Source organism: Dicentrarchus labrax, unplaced genomic scaffold (assembly GCF_905237075.1).
Source record: "Dicentrarchus labrax unplaced genomic scaffold, dlabrax2021, whole genome shotgun sequence".
Lineage (NCBI taxonomy): Eukaryota > Metazoa > Chordata > Actinopteri > Moronidae > Dicentrarchus > Dicentrarchus labrax.
In genome coordinates, this window is record NW_026136711.1 from 13,128,409 (window position 1) to 13,147,660 (window position 19,252).

At 40.1% G+C, this 19,252-nt stretch overlaps 1 protein-coding gene across 2 annotated transcripts; it reads right to left on the reverse strand.

Annotated features, from left to right (window-relative positions):
- Nucleotides 1-109: 109 nt before the first annotated feature.
- kbtbd8 (kelch repeat and BTB (POZ) domain containing 8) lies at nt 110-6,703 on the reverse strand. Of its 2 annotated transcripts, none has more exons than XM_051414456.1 (5): nt 6,618-6,703; nt 4,898-5,105; nt 4,386-4,692; nt 3,416-4,235; nt 110-3,208 (listed from the first exon to the last, which is right to left on the reverse strand). In XM_051414456.1, the coding sequence occupies exons 1-5, from the start codon at nt 6,631-6,633 to the stop codon at nt 2,745-2,747; spliced, it is 1,815 nt and encodes a 604-aa protein (XP_051270416.1). In that variant the 5' UTR covers nt 6,634-6,703; the 3' UTR covers nt 110-2,744. The 2 variants fall into 2 exon arrangements, with proteins under 2 accessions (XP_051270416.1, XP_051270417.1); XM_051414457.1 differs by lacking the exon at nt 6,618-6,703 and adding an exon at nt 6,029-6,546.
- Nucleotides 6,704-19,252: the final 12,549 nt, after the last annotated feature.

Genomic DNA, 19,252 nt, shown 5'->3' on the forward strand with positions numbered 1-19,252 from the left:
AGGTTCAGCCTACAGGTCACACTGCTGCAACATGCTTTACAGTGACTGACTGCTGACTGGGTTGCAACAAGAAGAACAGCATCAACAATGGAGAATAAATGAATACATGTCATCTTTAATCATTTTATTTTCAAATTATGTGCAATGTGAATTTCACAGTTGAGCTCAGCCACCACTATAAACCCAAAAACAGACAGCGAATTTAAATGTGAGGAAAACGCATGAAGAACACAATGGAATAGCACCCATAAGCGATGCATGTAGATGACCGGGGGTGAGCTATGTACTGCAGCCCAGGGGCCACTAGCTCTTTTTTATTTTTTAGCTTGTTGGTTTACATGACTGGTGTTTGAAACGTGACGTAACAATGTAGTTACTTGATCCGTAATGCTTAGTTTCAGTGAGATGTTACAAAAGAAAACACTACTGTACAACAGAGGGAAAGAAAAATCAAAATGTATCACTCGTGCGGGTAATCATTTTTTTCCTCAACAGAGCAGGATTACTCTACCATAACTAAATAGGTAATTACATAAAGAAAAGAACAAAAAAAACAGCCACTGGAGACAACAAAAAGAAAATCACATCTATTTTTTTTTCAAGTTATAAAAGAAACTGAAGAGAAGTTTAAAAAACTGTGCAAGTACAGCAAACCTATAATACAGTATATTACACATAACAAAAACATTTAAATACAGTACTGTGTATCAGTAGAAATCCTGAGAGTTCTCCGTTCCTGGTTCTCAAATGGCCGTCTGTAGACATGTGGATGAAGCTCAAACCTTCTCTCACACCTCATGAGGGCTGTTTTGAGGGCATTGTTCAAGCTGGGTCAATTAAAAATCAGCTCAAAGTCAGTCAACAGTGGATCTTCTCTTGGAGAAGTTATATCCTCTAGTCCTTACTGAATGTGACTCTTCTGGTATTAATTTCCATGTAAATCTCTTTGATGATTGCTGTGTGGTTACTAAAACCTTTTTCGTAATAGAGGGGCACTCTTCGTTAAGATAAAATACAAAGGAAATGTGTAGTGCAAAGATGACACAGGAACCTGCATGAGGAAATTGACGGCACTGAAAATGTCACACTTTCACAGGGAACGCCACTCAGTGGTGGTATTAATTCTTCTATACAAGATTGTCAAAAAAAAAGCAGCACCAACAATTTGTGTCCTCTGTGATGTGGTGGCGTGTAAAGACGGATTCATGGCTGTTAGATGAATTAGCACACAACCCAGGCCACCCTCGCTTGTTTATATAGTCTGCTTGTTCAGGAGGGTGCTTCGTAAAGTTTGCAGTTAAAGGACTGCTGAAGTGGAGAGTGATTCAGTGCAACGCTGAGTAAGACTTCAGATATTCTTCATCAGGAGGAACAGTTTTTTGATTCTGATGCCCCTCTTTAGCCACAGGCACATTGGCATCCCAAATTATCTGCACTAAATTACACATCACTTCAAGCCTGCGCCCATGCAACAGCCACACAATCATTATTGGAACCACTGTGATTTTCACTAGCAGAGACAAGCACACAAAACAATTAATGCACTTTTACTAAAGGTAATATATAACGTAATATAGCCTAATCACAGTTCCATGACTTATTGCTACCACAAAATTATTTCCGATGTCCAGATCAATTATAACAAGACCTCAAATGCGTTTTTTGGCATTTAAGAGGAAGGCTCTTTCAACCTTTTTCAAAGAACTATAATCAAACGTCAAAAAACAACCTCAACAGAGCTCAATGCTGAACTGAGCTTTTCACACAGTTGCTAAATCAACACAATGGCCTGAAATGTCCCTTTTCTCCTAATCAAATATATCTGAAGTTTCTGAGGTAAGCCTGTTAGTTGGTCTGAACTTTCCACTTAGTGTTTGCAACAATTTTGACTCCGTCCTTATTTCTCCAATGTGGAGAGTGAGTACTCTTTAACATTTCACTTAAGTTGTCTTCGCATGTGACACAAAATGGACGCCAACTCAAAAAAGTGGGAGGTGTGAGCCACCCATGCAACTGGAATCTCAAACAAAACTTCAAAATAGCTCGGCAGCCATACATAGTGTATTGTTTGACACACTGACATGTGAAGGAAGAGGGGGCCATAAAAATATCATACAAGCTTCAAGCTTCAAAAACACTAAGGTAATGTAAATCACAAGCACACTTCAAATTTAAACTCATCTATAAAATAAGCTGTAGAGAGACTTGAGCACAGAATAGAAAAAAAAAACCAAACACACCTCAGAGCCAGCAACCTACTAATGAGCTATGGTACTCATCTTACCCGTATGAATATATAGTTTATATAGTTATTTATATATATAGATTTTCACTTTATGCTGACGTGTAGCATCCATATCTCCAGAGGGCAATTTTATCTTGCCAATACCCTCATTTGCATGCTTATCGTTTGTAAAAATCCATACCTATATAAGTATCCAAAACAAAAATAGAACAACATGGCTCAACAACAAGCAAAAAATAGAATAATTGCACTTATGATTCATTGTACGGTTTTGTTAAACAAGCATCAGTGTGGGTAGCTGGTGCCGTCTGGAAAAAAAATACTGCAATCTTTAAAAGCACCCCCATTTTGATCATGTTAAACCAAAGTTTGAAAGACTTAAGACTTAACCAAAAATGGTCCTTGTGGTGCAAACCCAAGGTAACACACCAGGCACAAGGCAGGCAGGACCACACAACTCCCCTCTGCCTCATAGATTGGGTTCACGAAACCAGCTACCTCAAAGCACTTTCTGTAGACACTGTGGGTAAAGTTTGGCCACCACACACTCAAAATGGCGACCCAAATCCCAGAGGCGGTCAGGTGTCTCATAGACTTTGGTCCATACGTCTGCGTCATCGTCGTACTGGTAAAGGGAGTTCTTGCGGCTGGTGCGAAACACGTGCTCCTCCACCATGACCTGTGTGGCTCGTACAAACAAGTGTAGCTTGCCTTGCAGCAGCATGGCCTTTATATATGGGCTTGTGGCTTGGTCAAAGGGCAGATCTCTCTTGCGACTCCATGTGTTCTTCTCAATGTCGTAGACCTCCACAGTGAAGGTGCGCTGGTGGTTCCTGCAGATGCCAGCAATGTAGTAGATGCAGTTCTTATACAAGGCAGCCAGACCCTGACTTCGAGGGACACTCATCGGGGCAAGATGACTCCAATAGTCCTTACGGGGATCAAAGCAAAAGAAATATTCACCTGCAGAAAAAAAGAAAAGTCATTTAGAGCTGTGGTCAACTTCTTTAACATACTGACTCAAATAGGTTTGTCACATAAATATGTTATGTACACATTTTCTGATAAATGAATTGAGTGAATGAGAAATATGACATTAGCACTCAGAGTCATCGTCAGTCCACTGTAGAGATTGCATAGTTTCCCTTAAGCAGTTAAAAAAAAACTCACCTTGGAGGACATAGATGCGGTCCCTGTACTCTACGGCACTGTGAAACTCCATAGCCACTGGCATAGGACTGACTGCTGTCCAACAGTTGTCCCTGGCATCATAGCACTCTACTGACTTTAATGCATTTCGCCCATCACCTTCGTACACTCTGCCTCCCAGGGCATAAAGCTTGCCACAGCAGTGCACAAGCCTGCAGCCTATCCTCGCTCTCAGCAGAGGTGCACGTGGAAGCCATCGGTTGCCTGCGTGCTCGTACTGCCAGAAGTCGCTCTCCGCCCGATGGTCTATGGACACCTCACTGTTGCTCGGTCTGTAACCCCCGGCAATGTAGATGTCATTCTCTGAGGACACCAGGATACCGACCTCCCGGAGATCATTGGGTGGTTTGCAGAGCTTGAACACCCTTCCTGTGGCTATGTCCAGGCAAGGCACTGTCTGCTTCTTCCCTGAGTGTTTGTGAGCAGCGTCAAAGCAGATGACCATCTCAGAAGCAGTCATACCCAGGCGCTGTGGGCAACCATTGGTGCCAGTGAGGCGGGCTTTGGCCTCAGCAGGGTCCTTAGACAGGGACAGGGCACAAGCAAAGGGGGCAGGTATCCGACTGAGGAAGGACTCATCCAGCAAAGGCAGACGGATGCATTGGGAAAAAACTTCGGCTAGGTGGGCTTCACGGCCAGGCAGATCATGCTCCAGCCAGCGGACAATGCTCTCATAGACATGCTCTTCCTTCTCCACGTTGAGATCATCATTGTTCAAAATGCTGACAAGCTGCTCCTTGGTCATCTGGAGGAACTCTTGCTCCCATGACACACACAAGAACTACAAAAAAAAAAAAAAAAAACACAGTTACAAGACCAGAATAAGGGTCTTTTTATGAATTAAGTAAAATTAAGTAGTACCAAGCACAAGCATTAAATCACAATTTAAATAACTTTAAAGAAACCAATCCTGTTCTCATGTTAAACTGACCTTCTTGCGGATGTAGTCCTGCGAGCGTTCCCTCAGCTCCTGGTGCCCATAGGCATCAGCAAACATGTAGACTCCAATACAGTTCTGGGGGTCAAGTCTGCTTATCATAAACTGGGCACACTGGTCCTGCAAGGCAGGAATCTGGAAAATGCTGGCTGCAGTGAACAGGGCCTGGACATTAGATTCAGAGAGCGTGACCCTGGATGTGTAGGCATAGTCTAGGACGAGGTGCATGGATTCAGATTCCACCCCAACAATTCTGACCTCACGCTGGCTGCTCTCTGTAAGGCCACTGGTGAACATGGACCTGGTGAAGATGGTGGCAAAAACAAAAGAAATGCACAAGAACCTATGTTAATAAATTCTCATGCAACACCTGTATTATGATTCAAACATACTACGACTTGACAATGAAGTTGTATCTGAATATTACTACATTGATCAGTTACCCACTAACTGTAACCAAGCTGACTATATAAACCCAGTAATGTTTTGCTTCCAACATTTCCTACCTAAAATAAGGGCTGATTGCTGCAAGGACATTTCGGTGACATGAGAAAGTCCTGCCATGGTCCACTTCTACTACAATGTCTGTGAGCTGTGCTTCATCATACAAGGCTTTGAGCTGCTGAAGGATGTTACAGGCATGAACAGCATCTACCCCGTTGTAGTTGGTGCTTGGAGGTGTCCCATTTTGTACTTGTAACAGCTTCCCTACCTCTGAACAACACAGTACAAAGAAAGAGAAAAACATAAGATCATCATAACACCTTTAGAAATACACAACACTGAAAGACTTGATTAACCTTCAATTAAAAAGAATAAGTGATTTGATAGAGGGCCATACAATTGTAACTGGTAAACATTCATTACGCTTAGCATTTTGAGACCCTTAATGCAATCACATTCATACAGTAGTAACATACATCGACGATGACACTTGTACTGTATTATACATTTTAACAGAACAAAGTGAGTTCACAGATATACACTATGCAAAAACATGTTATATAATTCAAAAGGATTTACAGTAAATGAATACAGCACAGGTTGCTGAGACATGTACAGTATATACTCAGGTAGATCACAAATGTATTGTTCATTTAGGAATAACAATGTGCAGTGTGTACTACAATGGCAACACTGGCAACTTAAAAAAAATAATTCTCATCCCCTTCCCTGTTTTTTTTTTTTTTGTACCTGCTTTTTTTTCTAACTTTGGGACAAAGTTGTTCATGTTCTTACTGACCGACTCGAGACATACGGATAACATGTAGGCCTATAAAGTCGTGGATTCAGTGTTGTCCGTTCCCCTGTGCTACTGACTGCAAAGTAAACATGTTGCTTATCACACGTCTTATGGCAACTTATACAAGTGGCACCCCAACTTTATACCTTCTGTGATGTTTCACTGCGGTCTCATACTCTCAGCTGCTAAGGGACAAAAAAACTTTCCCAACAAATACACGAGGTGAGCAACGCTAACTCCTTGACAGGACAAAGGCTCGCGATGAGTGAACAGAAAACTACTGTCTCGCCAGGTGGTAGCTAGCTTTGCTAACATCTCACATCACTGCCCCGGTACCTGCAGTAACTGTGTGGGTGGCTAATTAGAACTGAAAGACAACTTGAAGAATACAAACCATTTAACGAGCAGGCTGTATGGTGGGTTGTCTGAATGTTTGATCAACAGGGAACAGCAGTAATGCTCGCGGTAACGTTAGCTAGTTGACATGCAAGCTGAACTTTTAGCACACAGCTAGGCACCGAGCTAATGTTAGCAAGCTTTCTTTGACACAACATTGCGAGATAAAAAAAAGGGCGATAAAAACTCAAATGTTTCTGGTCCTTACGTCCCTATCCTAGAGAAACGTGACAGTATTTCGCGTTGTCTAGTGCATTACTATCGATACCAGTAACTATAACTACCACTTGTCCAACCTTTGTCTCTTGTCATAAACAAGTGTTTACACAATCAGCTGTGGGTAGCGAGCTAACCGGCCGAAAGTTAGCCAGACAGCTAACGTTAGCTGCATAGCGAGGCTAACGATAACCAACACTTTTGAGGAGTCGTTTGGAGCCTGACCTCTTTTAGGGAGAATGCAACATGTCATGACGCTTTACATTAGACTATAAGACAACACTCCGTGGACATAGAAACACACAATTTACAACTTTAAAGGACGTTATTTGGGTCTGATTACTACACAAAACAATGAAGATTTTGCTAACCTCCACTGGCAGCCATTCTCTCCGGTCTATCTCGGGGCAGACCGAGAAACGTCAGTGAGTGCACAGCGGAGCCCCGGAAACAAGGAGCAGCCAATCACAATGAGAGCATGGATCTCACAGCCAATCATATTGCTTCCATCTGAAATAGCAAAAAAAAAAAAGTTTATGCTGCATGGGCAAATTACGGTATGCACAGTAACGGCGTTACACACCACAATAAACAACCCAAAAAAAGTCAAAGCAGCCCATCTGTACAGGTAGATAGAGAGTTGTTGAAGCAGTCTGAGTGAAACTGTGACCTGCGCTGTTTGGTATCATAGTGGAGCACTGTAGCAAGACATTACTCTCTGGGAGGAGTCCATTTTCTTTGCATTTGTTCCCATATACTATAGGCAAGATGGTAAATAAGAATGGGGATAGAGGAAGCAATGACATAATATCAACAACAGACTTACTTGTAGAATTGTATTATGTGGTGATTAGAGGGAGCGATTGGCCTTTAGGACTGACATTTTTAATTTCCACTTTATATCAAAGTATATAAAGTCAAAGTTAAAACACTAGTTTCTTGTGACAGTGTATTCAAATATCAATTCAATTCAATTTTATTTGTATAGCACCAATTCACAACAGAAGTTATCTCAGGACACTTTTCAAATAGAGCAGGTGTAGACCGAACTCCTTATAACATTATTTACAGAGACCCAACAGTACCACCATGAGCAAGCAATGGTACGTAGCTTCCCCTGTGTAGCTTCACCCTGACATTATAATATACTCTTACATTACTCTTATTCTAGAATTGTAAAACTTAAACAGCTGGAGCTAAACTACAGTAGAAAACTGACAATGTTGAAGAAAAAAAGGTTTCCAGCTACACAACTGTACAATACTCATTACAGCATTGATGTAAACTACAGAGACTTGCACAACACACACATGCATAGAAAATATATTTGGATAATTGAACATATTTAGCTGAAGTTGGTCACTGCCATTAAAATCAAATCAGTTGGTAAGTGACCATAGAACGTACAATAAGTAATTTCTGTTGCTAAGTGGTTTGTCACATCAAAACAATAGTTCCAGAGTTTGATAACGTTGTGAAGTAGGGTGAGATCATGGGAGTTGTTGTCTTCATCACCGTTGCAGTCACTGCAGTCAGATTCTCCCGGTTAGGATTCCTTCAGTGTTCATTGTTCAGGAGGTTTCTGCCAAGAGCCGAATTATCTGCAAAGGTCTCATTCTCTCCAAAACAGACAGACCCGGTGATACAAACCAGTAAAAAACACAGAATAAAGCAGTTTCACCTTAAAATTCTGTGTTTCTCCGACATTGTTGATCCCGGTGGGCCTGCCAGCTGAGCTGGTGCTGCTAACGCTTTGGCCCAGCTTGTTTTTTTCTGACTTTCTCTGATGACTAAAATCCTTCATCTGGTATAGTTGAAAAGTGTATCATAACAAAATATGGCTTCTGACTGCATGAAAAGTCAATTTATGACAATTTCTGGCAGACAACCTTAACGCTGACGCATACACAACAGGGATATGACGTCATTGACAGGTGATTACATTATTCCTTACGTTTGAATATCATTGGAAACATTTTGGATAGTGTAATTACACAACTTAACAACATATAGAACATAGGTCTTGTGTTTATAGACTTTTTAATGTGAAAATGTTACATATTATAGCTTTAAGGTGAAATCTGTAATAGTCCATTTGTTTTTCTCATCCAGTAACAAAAAATTCAAATAATCTCAAATTGTAAATAGCTGTACTGTCTATATTGACTTTTCAAATTGATTTTATAAAATGTTGTAATCATTCAGTCAGGCAACATGGCCTGTGTGTTGCGAGTCCAAGTCCAAGCAGGAGTCTTTCACAGTCAGTTGAGAGGCTCCTGATTAATCTGGCACGGTGTGACAATAATACGTTTTCCTTATAGCCACATGGAAAGTAATCAACAACAAATACACGCATACAGATATGTAAGGAAAAATATGGTGTGCTGGGATTTATTTTCTTTCTACTGAAAAATATGTTAAATAACTATTTTTTTCTAACTTTTTGGCATATGTGTTGTTTTATGGCCTTGCTCAGGTACTGCCAAGCACAACTCTTTGTTAGCATAGTGTGTTTGTGTGGCACAGAGTAAGTTCAATATCCACTACAGATCATCGAGTTAAATTCCTCACGTAAATGAATGGTGCTGTTCTACAAGGTCGGATTTAAAAGAGATAATTTTTCACATTAAATACATTTTCAGAAGAGCTTAGCCTTGTTTATACATTTACAGTACTTGTTAATGTTGCATATCAGTATAAAAGTGGTGAATACCACAAGGCAATAAAAAAAATGAAAGTTCAAAACACGTACATTTTTTCATATTTTTGTTCAATTTATAAAACACCTCTTATTACTCCTTTCACTTATATTACAGGCCATTTAGATCACAGAGAATTATGCTGAAGCTGAATACCTCTGGCATTTATATTTGACGACCTGGGAATGAAAAGGCTGTGAAGTCTGTAGGAGAAACTATGCTGGTCGTCAGCCAGTGTTTGGTTTTTCCATTCTGGGCTCCTGTAGAAACATGGTGGCTCAACGTGGTGGACTCCACTGCAGGCGACATACAGGATTTTTCTGCATCTCCATCGCTGAGGCCAGTGCAATATACATCTTGATGCATTGCCAACAATTCAATAGATTAAAGATTTTAGAGAGGAGGAATCAATTCAATCTAAGATTATTGGTCACATTTCTAAATAATGAAGGCATAGGGCCTCTACTAATGATTATCTGTAATATTTAAAAATAAATTGTTTTTTTTTCCCGATGCAAAGATGTTAGAAATGATGCATCCCGATTTCATCCCAAATTGTATCCAGTGTACTCTTTTTCAATCGGGCCAATCGCATCTTGAACTTTCATGCTGGTGCGTCTTACTGTCCCTACAGATTTTTATTTATTTATTTATTTGGATTAAATAAATGAGGATTGGTGGTGGCAGAAAATGGAACAGCACTGACAAACATTTATCCCACACAAACTACATTTAGTTTGGCGGACCCCGGCTATGTGCATACACTCTGTGACTCTCCCCAGCATATGCCACCATATGTTATAATTTGTGGTTAACCGGTTTCCCATAACATAAAATTACTCACTTAAGTAGGTGTACAGCAACATTATTAAATCTCTCCATCAGAAGGGAAAATTTAAGATTAAATATTAATAGTTGCTACGGGAAACATGCATTTTTCATCTACCAATTAAGTCAAACTTGAATGTTTTATTTAAATTCTCTGTTTTTACGTTGATTGCATATTTCAGGCTCTTCACACAAACTGTCAACAATAATGAGGCAATGCCCTTTGTGGCGATGGCAGTTGATAATTCATTACAATTATTTGAGCTCTCTCTCAGGGTCCAGTCGGGAGGTTTTGCCATGGTGGATCTTTTGACATTCACAACATGTGGCAGCACCTGCAACCTCATGCTGTCAGGAGAAATAGACTAATTGCTGCTTATTGAACACCACGGCAATTGCCATGTAATAACATGCTGTCATTTAATATCTATTGCTTTTCAATTAGAATTCATCTATTAGTGGATTTGTAAGAATAATTACACAAGCCTGTCTGATTATGTTATTGTTTAGCATCATAAAATGTCTATTGAATAGCGAAAGCATTAGCCTGCTGCTTATGTTGTGCATAACACTTTTCTTCATAATGTGATATTTGTGTTGCTTATTTCTAATATGGAGAGTCAATAAAGGCAATTGACTCTTAATTAATTGTATGTTTTGGGTAACAGTTATCAGATATGAAGCTGAAAAAATATGACTGATAACTTTCTTTACCAGTTTGTAAGAGTTCCAGAGTTAAAACTGTGTTCAGCTCTTATTATTTAACTGAGAATGTATCTGCTTTCACATATTCAATTTCACCTCCTTACACTGTCTTCATTTCCTCTGACACTTCACCTTCCATCAGAGTTTAGACTGAAACTTCTTTTAGCACTTCCATTTTCATTAGCATTTTATCTTTTTTCATAATTTCACTTATTTTAAAAGTTTCATATGCAGCAAGCACATATACATGTTCTTCAGAAGACTCACCCTTCTATATTTATACACACCTTTTTCACAGTAGCAATTTAGACATGGAATAGTAGGGCAAACACAGGTGTTTGACTGTACATTAACAGTAAATTCTGGCAACTACATTACTTTCACAGTAAGTTACTGTATCATTTTACAGTGAATTATTGTGAATGAAAGCTGTATATGGTGACCTCACAGTAGTTATGCCTTCATATTACTGTAACTTAGCAGCCTGCTCCTATACAATCACAGTATTTAACTGTAACCTGACAGTACATGTCCATATATTAATATAATCTAGCAGCCTGCTCCTATATAATCACAGTATTTAACCTGACAGTACATGTCCATATATTAGCTTCATGCCCTAGTAGAATTGCTGTATTTAACTGTTATTATCAATCAGATGCTGTAGAGTTAGTGTTAAATGAAATAGTAATGCAGCTCAGTGCTGTGCAAGACAGTGCAACTACTGCATAAATGTTTCTCTCATTTTCTTTTTTTTTTAAAGCTTTGAACCTTTATACGTCATCTTTTTTATGTCACCACATCTTCAGGAAAATTATATTTATTACCAACACAAAATGTTTTCCGCTCAAAGTCAAAGCCAGTCTCTCTGCTCACCAAAAATCTCAGTTTAAGGTGTGATGCTGCAATAGTTGCCGATTAATTATCATTCGATCAACAAGTAGTGTCAACTAGTAGTAGTCTAGAGGACATATGAGTAATTTATGACATACACTACATTGGAAGCAAATCATAGCACAGTATGCAACTTACACAACTGTCAGGATATTGTTAGTTAGCTTTTAGAGCCAACTACTAGAGCTGCATAGGGGAGAAAAATAACATGGCACTATTTTGACAGATATTATGATTGCAATATTATTAACAATTAGTGGAAATGGTCATTATTGCATCACAATTTTCATTTTCACTGAAAAAATTTCACCATTCAATCATGAGGAAGTGACATTTGTGGGGGGCTGTACCAAACAAACGTGTGTTCTTACAACTGTAGAACAGTAGGCAAGTAAATCTCTGAAGCACAACAGTACTTCACTATAATGCTGTTTTCACACATTTTACCTTTATCAAACAAATTGCAGCTGCTGTGATTTGGATATTGCACTTGGCCATATTGCGATTTCAATAATGTTTTGATTAATTGTGCAGCTCTACCAACTGTCTTAATTGATAAATCATTGATGATGTAAAGTGAATATCTTTGGGTTGTGGACTGTTGTTTGGGACAAAATCGTGAGCTTTGGGAAACAGTGATTGACAAGTTTCACCATCTTCTAATATTTTATAGACCAAAAAACTTATATTAAAATTTTTTTTTTTTTAAAAACTGAACAGTGAATATTAAAAAGACACTCATGTTAACCTTTAAAACTGAAAATGCCCATTGCATGTCTTGCCTGTCACACAATGACCACATTGACATCCAGTCAAAGTCAATGAATTTCCTGATGAGTGTACTCATTTGCTGGTTGATATGTCCTCGCTGCCTCTTTGACTTTGTGCCTGTCTCTGTAATAATTCCCAAGAAGCACCTATAAACAAAAAGGTGCCAGTTCCCCACCGCTTTCAGTGGGTGTTTTTGCAGTATAGAGCAAAACTAATGTTAGCTCAGTTTGGGCAAGGTGATGTTGCTGTGGTTCATTTACAGCAACCATTTGAACAACACAGTCAAAAACAGTCCTGCAACAAAGTGCAGGTGAGTGATTTACATTTAACAGCACATTTTACATCAGAAGTTACACTGTGATTGTATTAAGAAAATGACTCAGTCCAAGTGCTAGCACTGTAATCAGGGTAGTCATGCCAAGCCATGCCATATGGAGTCATGCTTTTTTTCCACAACATGACAAGGTAAATTAACTTGCTTACCTGTTGGAGGTGTGCTGTTTGCAGAGGACGCAGTTAATCAATTATCTCGCTGTGGCTGTTTCTGATCAGGAAACGATTAAATAGGGCAGATATCTGGGAGTACCAACAGAAACACAAGAGCTGCTCTCAGGTTATCTTTTTAACAAAAATAAGTTGCAATGCAGTCACTGAGGGTCTATGTGCACCCATTATTAGCTTACCAAGACATCATGCTGAAAGTTCCTCTTGCCTAATATGTTTTCATTTTAAATATTGACATAGTAACTGTTAAGTTCCAGGTAGTACTCAACATGCTCTGGAGAGGAGTATCTACTGGTGTGGACGTGAGCTTCTTGACTTTCTTAACTTAAACCCTTCACTCCTTTAGTCCCACCCCTCACAATATTAAAGGTCCAGTGTGTAGGATTTAGTGGCGTCTAGCGGTGTAGTCGCATCACCCTCCCCTTCTGAGCGTGATGAAGAAACTATGGTGGCTATGAAATGCGCAAATGCCCCTATCTAAAGCCAGTGTGTGATTTGTCCCTTCTGGGCTACTGTAGAAACATGGCGGTTCAAAATGGCAGACTCCATGGAAAGCACCCTGCGGCGTCTGTAGACGATAAAGGTTTCATTCCAAGGTAACAAAAACATAACGAGTGTTATGTTTTCTCAGAAGATGTTTCATTCCAATAAATTTCAAAAAAAGGTGTATGAGGATAGAATCAACACTAGCAGCATATTAGATTTACATTTCTACCTGGATTATTTTTAGCAATTGCTGCATGCAGAGGGAAACTGTTACAAACCTAGAGGTAGCACCTTTACGGCAGTGCCATTATCAGTACTGTGCCGGCTGGAAATACACTCTAACACTGCATAACACTGTAAAATGACAGAAGGAGACAAATAAAAGTACAACTGCAATCTAAGCAATCGATTTCACTTTTTCCCCAATTTCTTCCCATTCAGCCACAGTGCAGCCTGTGAAATTGGGCCTAGCTACTGTTGAATGAGAGAAAAAGGCTTCCTGGGGTTGTTGTTATTTGATGATAGCTCTGGTTTCTGTTTACCCGTCCACATATGTCCCTTTTTGATACATTGAAACTGATCACCTGATATCTGCACTTTCTACTTTATCCACATCTCGCACAGAATTTTCTGGTCACAGCACTACGAACGAGAAATGTATTATTACAGTGTGCATTCACAATATGATACCAAAAACCACAAGAATAACTGCAACTAATAAAATTACAAGAGGTCTCTCAAGAGAATACTGGATTGGATCATCTTTTGCTGCGTACCCTCAGATCCAGAAACACTGTTTGGTGTTTTTATTCCAAGTATATGTGTCATTATTAGGTTATAAGAGAATTAAATGTGTATATTCATCTTTTACTGGTGAAAATATCTAAATAATTAATTGTTTTTATTTGGATTGGCATTCTGTGTACATACAAAGAAATGGCTTACATTTGTAATAAGTGGTCTCATTTCTTCTCTAAGTTTCCTCTTTTTAGCCGTGAGCTTGTCTCTTGTAATCTCTTTGTGAAGATGAGAGAAAGACAGTGTGGGAGGTTAATGGTGGAGTCTCAGGTTGGCAACAATTGAATTGCAGAACAGAAGAACAGGAGACAAGATAGGATGCATGAAGAAGAGGAGGCAGGGGGTGTAATTGTAGTTTAAATGTGTGTTTTGTCAGAGATGAAGGTAATGGGTTATTATATGCTTCCGGGGGCCTGTGGAAGAATGCCTGCAGATGTTGTGAAGACCCACTGGCTCCCCCACCCCGCCACTCAGGAGGAGACAAATAGGAGCACTATGGGAGGCTGCTGTAAATACAGACCTGGAGGTCCTTTTCCATGTTTAAAAAGTCTCTTTCTTGCTCTTTTCCTCTGACTTTCTTTCTTTCTAGCCCCATCTGAGGAGCTGATGAGCAGATGGTGTGGAGTCTCCAGCACCTTAATTTCCACACAATTCCACCCTAGTAACTCAAACTGCTGACGACGCTGTTTGTTAATGGTTGTTGTTTAGCTGTGCAACTCCAGATATGGAAGTTTTTTATTGTCAATAAATCATGAAATACTTCTCTATATATGATCAGAACAGTTTGACATTCAGGGAAATACACTGGCCAAGAGTTAGATGAGAAGATTGATACCACTCTCATGCCTGTTGCTAAATATGAAGCTGAAACCAGCAGCTAGTTGGCTTAGCTTAGCATTAAGACTGGAAACAGGGGGAATAGCTTGCGTGGCTCTGTCAAAAACGGTACTAGAATCACCCTTCTGATAGTGAAACAAGTCATTTTGAGATGAGCTTAAGAGGTGCTGGTAGGTGTACCTTTGGACAGGCCCAAGACTAGCTGTTCCCAGTCTTTGTGTTGCTAATCTAACTGTCTATAAGGGTGGTATCACTTTGCTCATCTAGCAATTGGAGCGAGTAAACATACTTCCCAAATTTTCCCTAGACAGGTGCTGATTTTTACTCTCTGATAAAGCCAAACTATTTTTTTTTTTTCAGTTTTAGTATTAAACAACGCTAACTGGCTGCTGGCTGTAGATTAATATTTACTGAACAAATAGAGAGTGTCTCTTCATCTAACTCTTGGCACAAAAGTGAACAAGCCTATTTCCTAAAACTATTCCTCTGAAAGGTTTGTCTAAATATTGTCTGGTTTGCATTAAACCTTTTTTTTCTTTCTTTTTTTTGCGGCAAAGGTGTGAGAAAAACATTTATATTTATGATTTAATACTCCAATTTAGACTCTGCCAAGAATTCCTCAAGACTGAGTTCATTTGAGGAAAGATAAGCGTGTACAAATATCAGTCTGTTGGAAGCTGTTGTATTATAAGTATTATCCCGTCTGTTGGAGTCTTAATGGGTGGTCCTATCAAGTGGTGACAGTAACCGTTCATGCTTTCATTGCTATGAGATGGAACGCAAGCTCTCAGTTGACAGTTGTGAGAGAGATGAGCCCAAAAAGGAAATGTCCTCTCGTCTCGCATTGAAACTGTGTTGAAAATGTAACCGCGCTGATAGCTCTGGATCAAAGCTCCTGTGTTTTGATCTGTCTGCCAAAAACCACAGTGACTAGTAGGAAGCTAAGGTTCACATTGGCTGCAACTTTGGGGACAGTTTCAGTGAGCTGCTGCTGGGTGACCGTGCATCGTCTGCCCTTCAAGTTGTAAAAGCAAACAAATAAGGCTGTGCTGCCTCCCACTGTGAGGTCGACTCATTTGTTCCACTTGTCCGGCTGATGGATTTGGTTTTATAAAATTTGGCTTTTTTTAGCTTCCCGCTAATTAGTTAAGGGAGAAAAAAAAATATACACTCCACACATTTTGTCCAATTTGACTAGCCTCTTTTTTTCTCCTTCTAAATTGTCCTCCTGTGATCTTCTTCACAGACCTGTGCGTCCACAGCATGGTTGAGCTCTCTCTGTGTCAGGGTGAGCTGGGAGTGGCCGGGAGGCTCAAGACACCCAGCGGGGAGGTCTGGGGCTCTAATAGCAGAATCGGATTAGGGGACTCCCCTGGTGTGTGCTGCCATGCACCCTTGTGTGAATGCTCTGCCTGTCATCAATATTGAGGCGGTGGCGCGGGGAGATCTATCAGCAAATCCGATTCCACGCAGAGAATTCTGAGGTCCCGGCAGAAAAGGCTGGGATGGGCTTTTTTTTCCCTCTCTCCCACTTTTCTTTTACATTATTTCAGGCCCCAGGAGAGTATTCTCCATCATGTCAATGTAATGTAGCACACAGAGGCAATCATGCAGCCTCTCTGGCCTCAGGGCTGCCTGCTCGGAGGAGAAAATGCAACTTTAGCACTTAATCATCTCACCCGTAGCTGCCGCACCAGTCTATGGAAAGGTTTTCCACACAATATGAAACCAGATCCCTCACGGTGAGCATGCTGTTGTGTATCCCCCATGGTTGGGGGCTTTCACTCCTCTATTTCCCCTCTTCCCATTTGAAGATCAGCGAATACGCAGACTTGTGCTTATATGTCAATTCAGCCCATGCGGAAAAATACCTCAGTTGGGCGCAATGTTACCTGCCGACACCTGCTGAAACATTTGGATTCATGAATCCCATCTTCTCACTGAGGAGTGCATGGCAATCAGAGTCATTCTAGTGTGATCAATGCTGCGCCTCTGAGGAAGACCATGCATGCCAGAGCAGAGTAATCTGGGGCTTTATTGATATTAGCTTACATGCATACCAGACATTACTGTTTCATGTTTCAAGGCCTCAGAGTTCACATTTGATAGGAAACAGATACAATACAGCCCTTGTGTGTTTGTCCAAGGAAAGCAAGAGAAAAAAGTAGTATGTGTGTGTGTGTTTACATGCATAGAAATGAACTGGGAGGTGTGTGTATTATCAAGTGATTGATCAGCTGCATGCATAGCTCCAAGGGAAGACATAGGGAGAGGTCAAACAAGACTGTTCCAAATAGACCTGTCGGAATCAGCCTCAGGGAGGCCTAACTGGTTAGACAAGGGCGATACTTTTTTACTACAAGTGCCCTTGCTTTACTGTGCGTGGACTGGACAAGCCCATGTATTATTCACTGGTCTCACTGGGTGATAAATGGGAGACCTCCATTCCAGAAGCAGTGGAATATTCACTAGTGCTTATCTCTTTTAATCCCATGACCGCAGGCCAAGTCACTGAATTAGTGGACAAGGCATAACAGTGCTGCTTAAACTGCAGGGGCAAGGTTGTTTAACCAGGAGATTCATCCAAAAGCTATTTGTTTGATAAATAAGCTTGGTGATGTTAGCCGACAGTGTTTGTGGAACATATTTAAAAGGAACACATGTAGGATTTTTGCCAAAGATGAATTGCAGTTGGGAACGTATACTATATTTTCTGGAAACAGTTTTTTAAACATCTGCATGTTCATTTATTTCTCCTCCTGGCTGCACTTGATGTACAACATGAAAGCAAAGCATTAGTGAATTTGCAAGATATGTATTTTTAAACTATGGCATCAAAACAAATGGTGTGTCAATATGCTAGTGAATAAATCACGTTACAGTAAGTCACAGTCCTCTTGTTTTTATTAGGTTTCTTTTATTCAGGTCTATGAAAAGCCGAACTCCACACTGTCAAGTAACTGAAAGCAGGACTTTTTGGGTCCGTCATAACATGTGCCTAAGAACAGATCATTTTCTGACTGTTTTTGTGTCTGTTTGCGTAAATGTTTATGTGTCATGTACTGTGTTAACTTTGGTTCAGATTGTCAGTGTTGTGCATGATTTTTCTCTTCACAGTTTATATTTAACTAGACATCGTTTACTTAAATAACTTCAAATCCCATGAAAAGACAAAAACAAACCCTGTGTTATCCAGACTCTCAGTACTTTGTGACTTCCCTTTCCTCTTTGGCTGTCAGGCCTATGTACATTTGTAACACTGAAGATGTAAATCTTATATGGTTTTATTGTTGAAAAAGACTAAACTGTTTCCTTAAGGCACTGTAGCCTTTAGCAAACCGTACTGAAACAGAAGTATATAATGTATTTTTTGGTAACTATTTGCAGCCGCGGATTAACACACATTTTGTGCTATTGTGAGTATTTACAGCACCAAGATGATGTAAAACTACAGTGCCCATGTTCATAGTAATGAAAGAACACGTCACCCAGTGCAACAGTGCGTCTCACTGATGTGTTTGTGAGCAATAATGGTGCTGTGTGGCACAAAGGGATAAGATATACAGACAACACTTGTTAGCAGAATCAAGTCATTGATGGTTTTGTTCTTTTGTTTTTTAAAGGATTTTCTGACTCATGTTTTAAGTAAAATTGTCAGTATCACAATCTAAAAATTTAGCATTAAATGGATATACTCAAGTAAAGTACTTGAATATTGTACAGAACTTGAGTAAATCCACTTAGTTGCATTCTACCTCTGGTTTGAACAACCTCATGAGACATAGGCTTGATCCATAACCCTTCAATTTAAACACAAACATTGCTAGAGTTCCACATACTTTTCTACAGGAGATTCTTTTGGAGAGTAACTAGTATGGCAGAGAGGATTCTCCTCAGCCCTCTCCCTCATATCACAGCTATTTGGAAGAAGTACAATTCTACAGTACAACTACACCACCAGTCTTTGTTTTCCCCACACAGAAACTGGATGTCTGCCACGGAGCTTTCTAGAATACTAATGAGGGTGGTTAGCGAGTCAAAGTTACTGACCTGAGGTGTCGGGATAGAGCGCAGACCAAGGAGTGGTGGGGTTGAGTGCAGCCAGACACCGTCTGCCACAATAAGACTGGAAATGTCAGAGTTTATTACCTCTGGCCTGGCTTGCCCTCAGTTGGTTGGGGCTGAGAGCAAACTATACTCATGCCTCATTTGTCCTATTATGGGGATTCTTTGGCATGATGAAGGCGAGCACAAGGTTTTGTTACACTACAATCGCTGCAGCAAGAATGAGATGTTTTCCATTATATCTCACCTAGTGGAGACATGTCATTTTTTACTCTCCTTGAAAGGCACACTGTTTCCAAGGGACATATTACCTGGCTGTCACACTGACACGACACGAGTGTGAGTGAATGTGTGTGAGTGATCTATAATTAGGTGTTCAACCTCAGAAGACTCCCCCCAACCACCCACCCACCCATCCC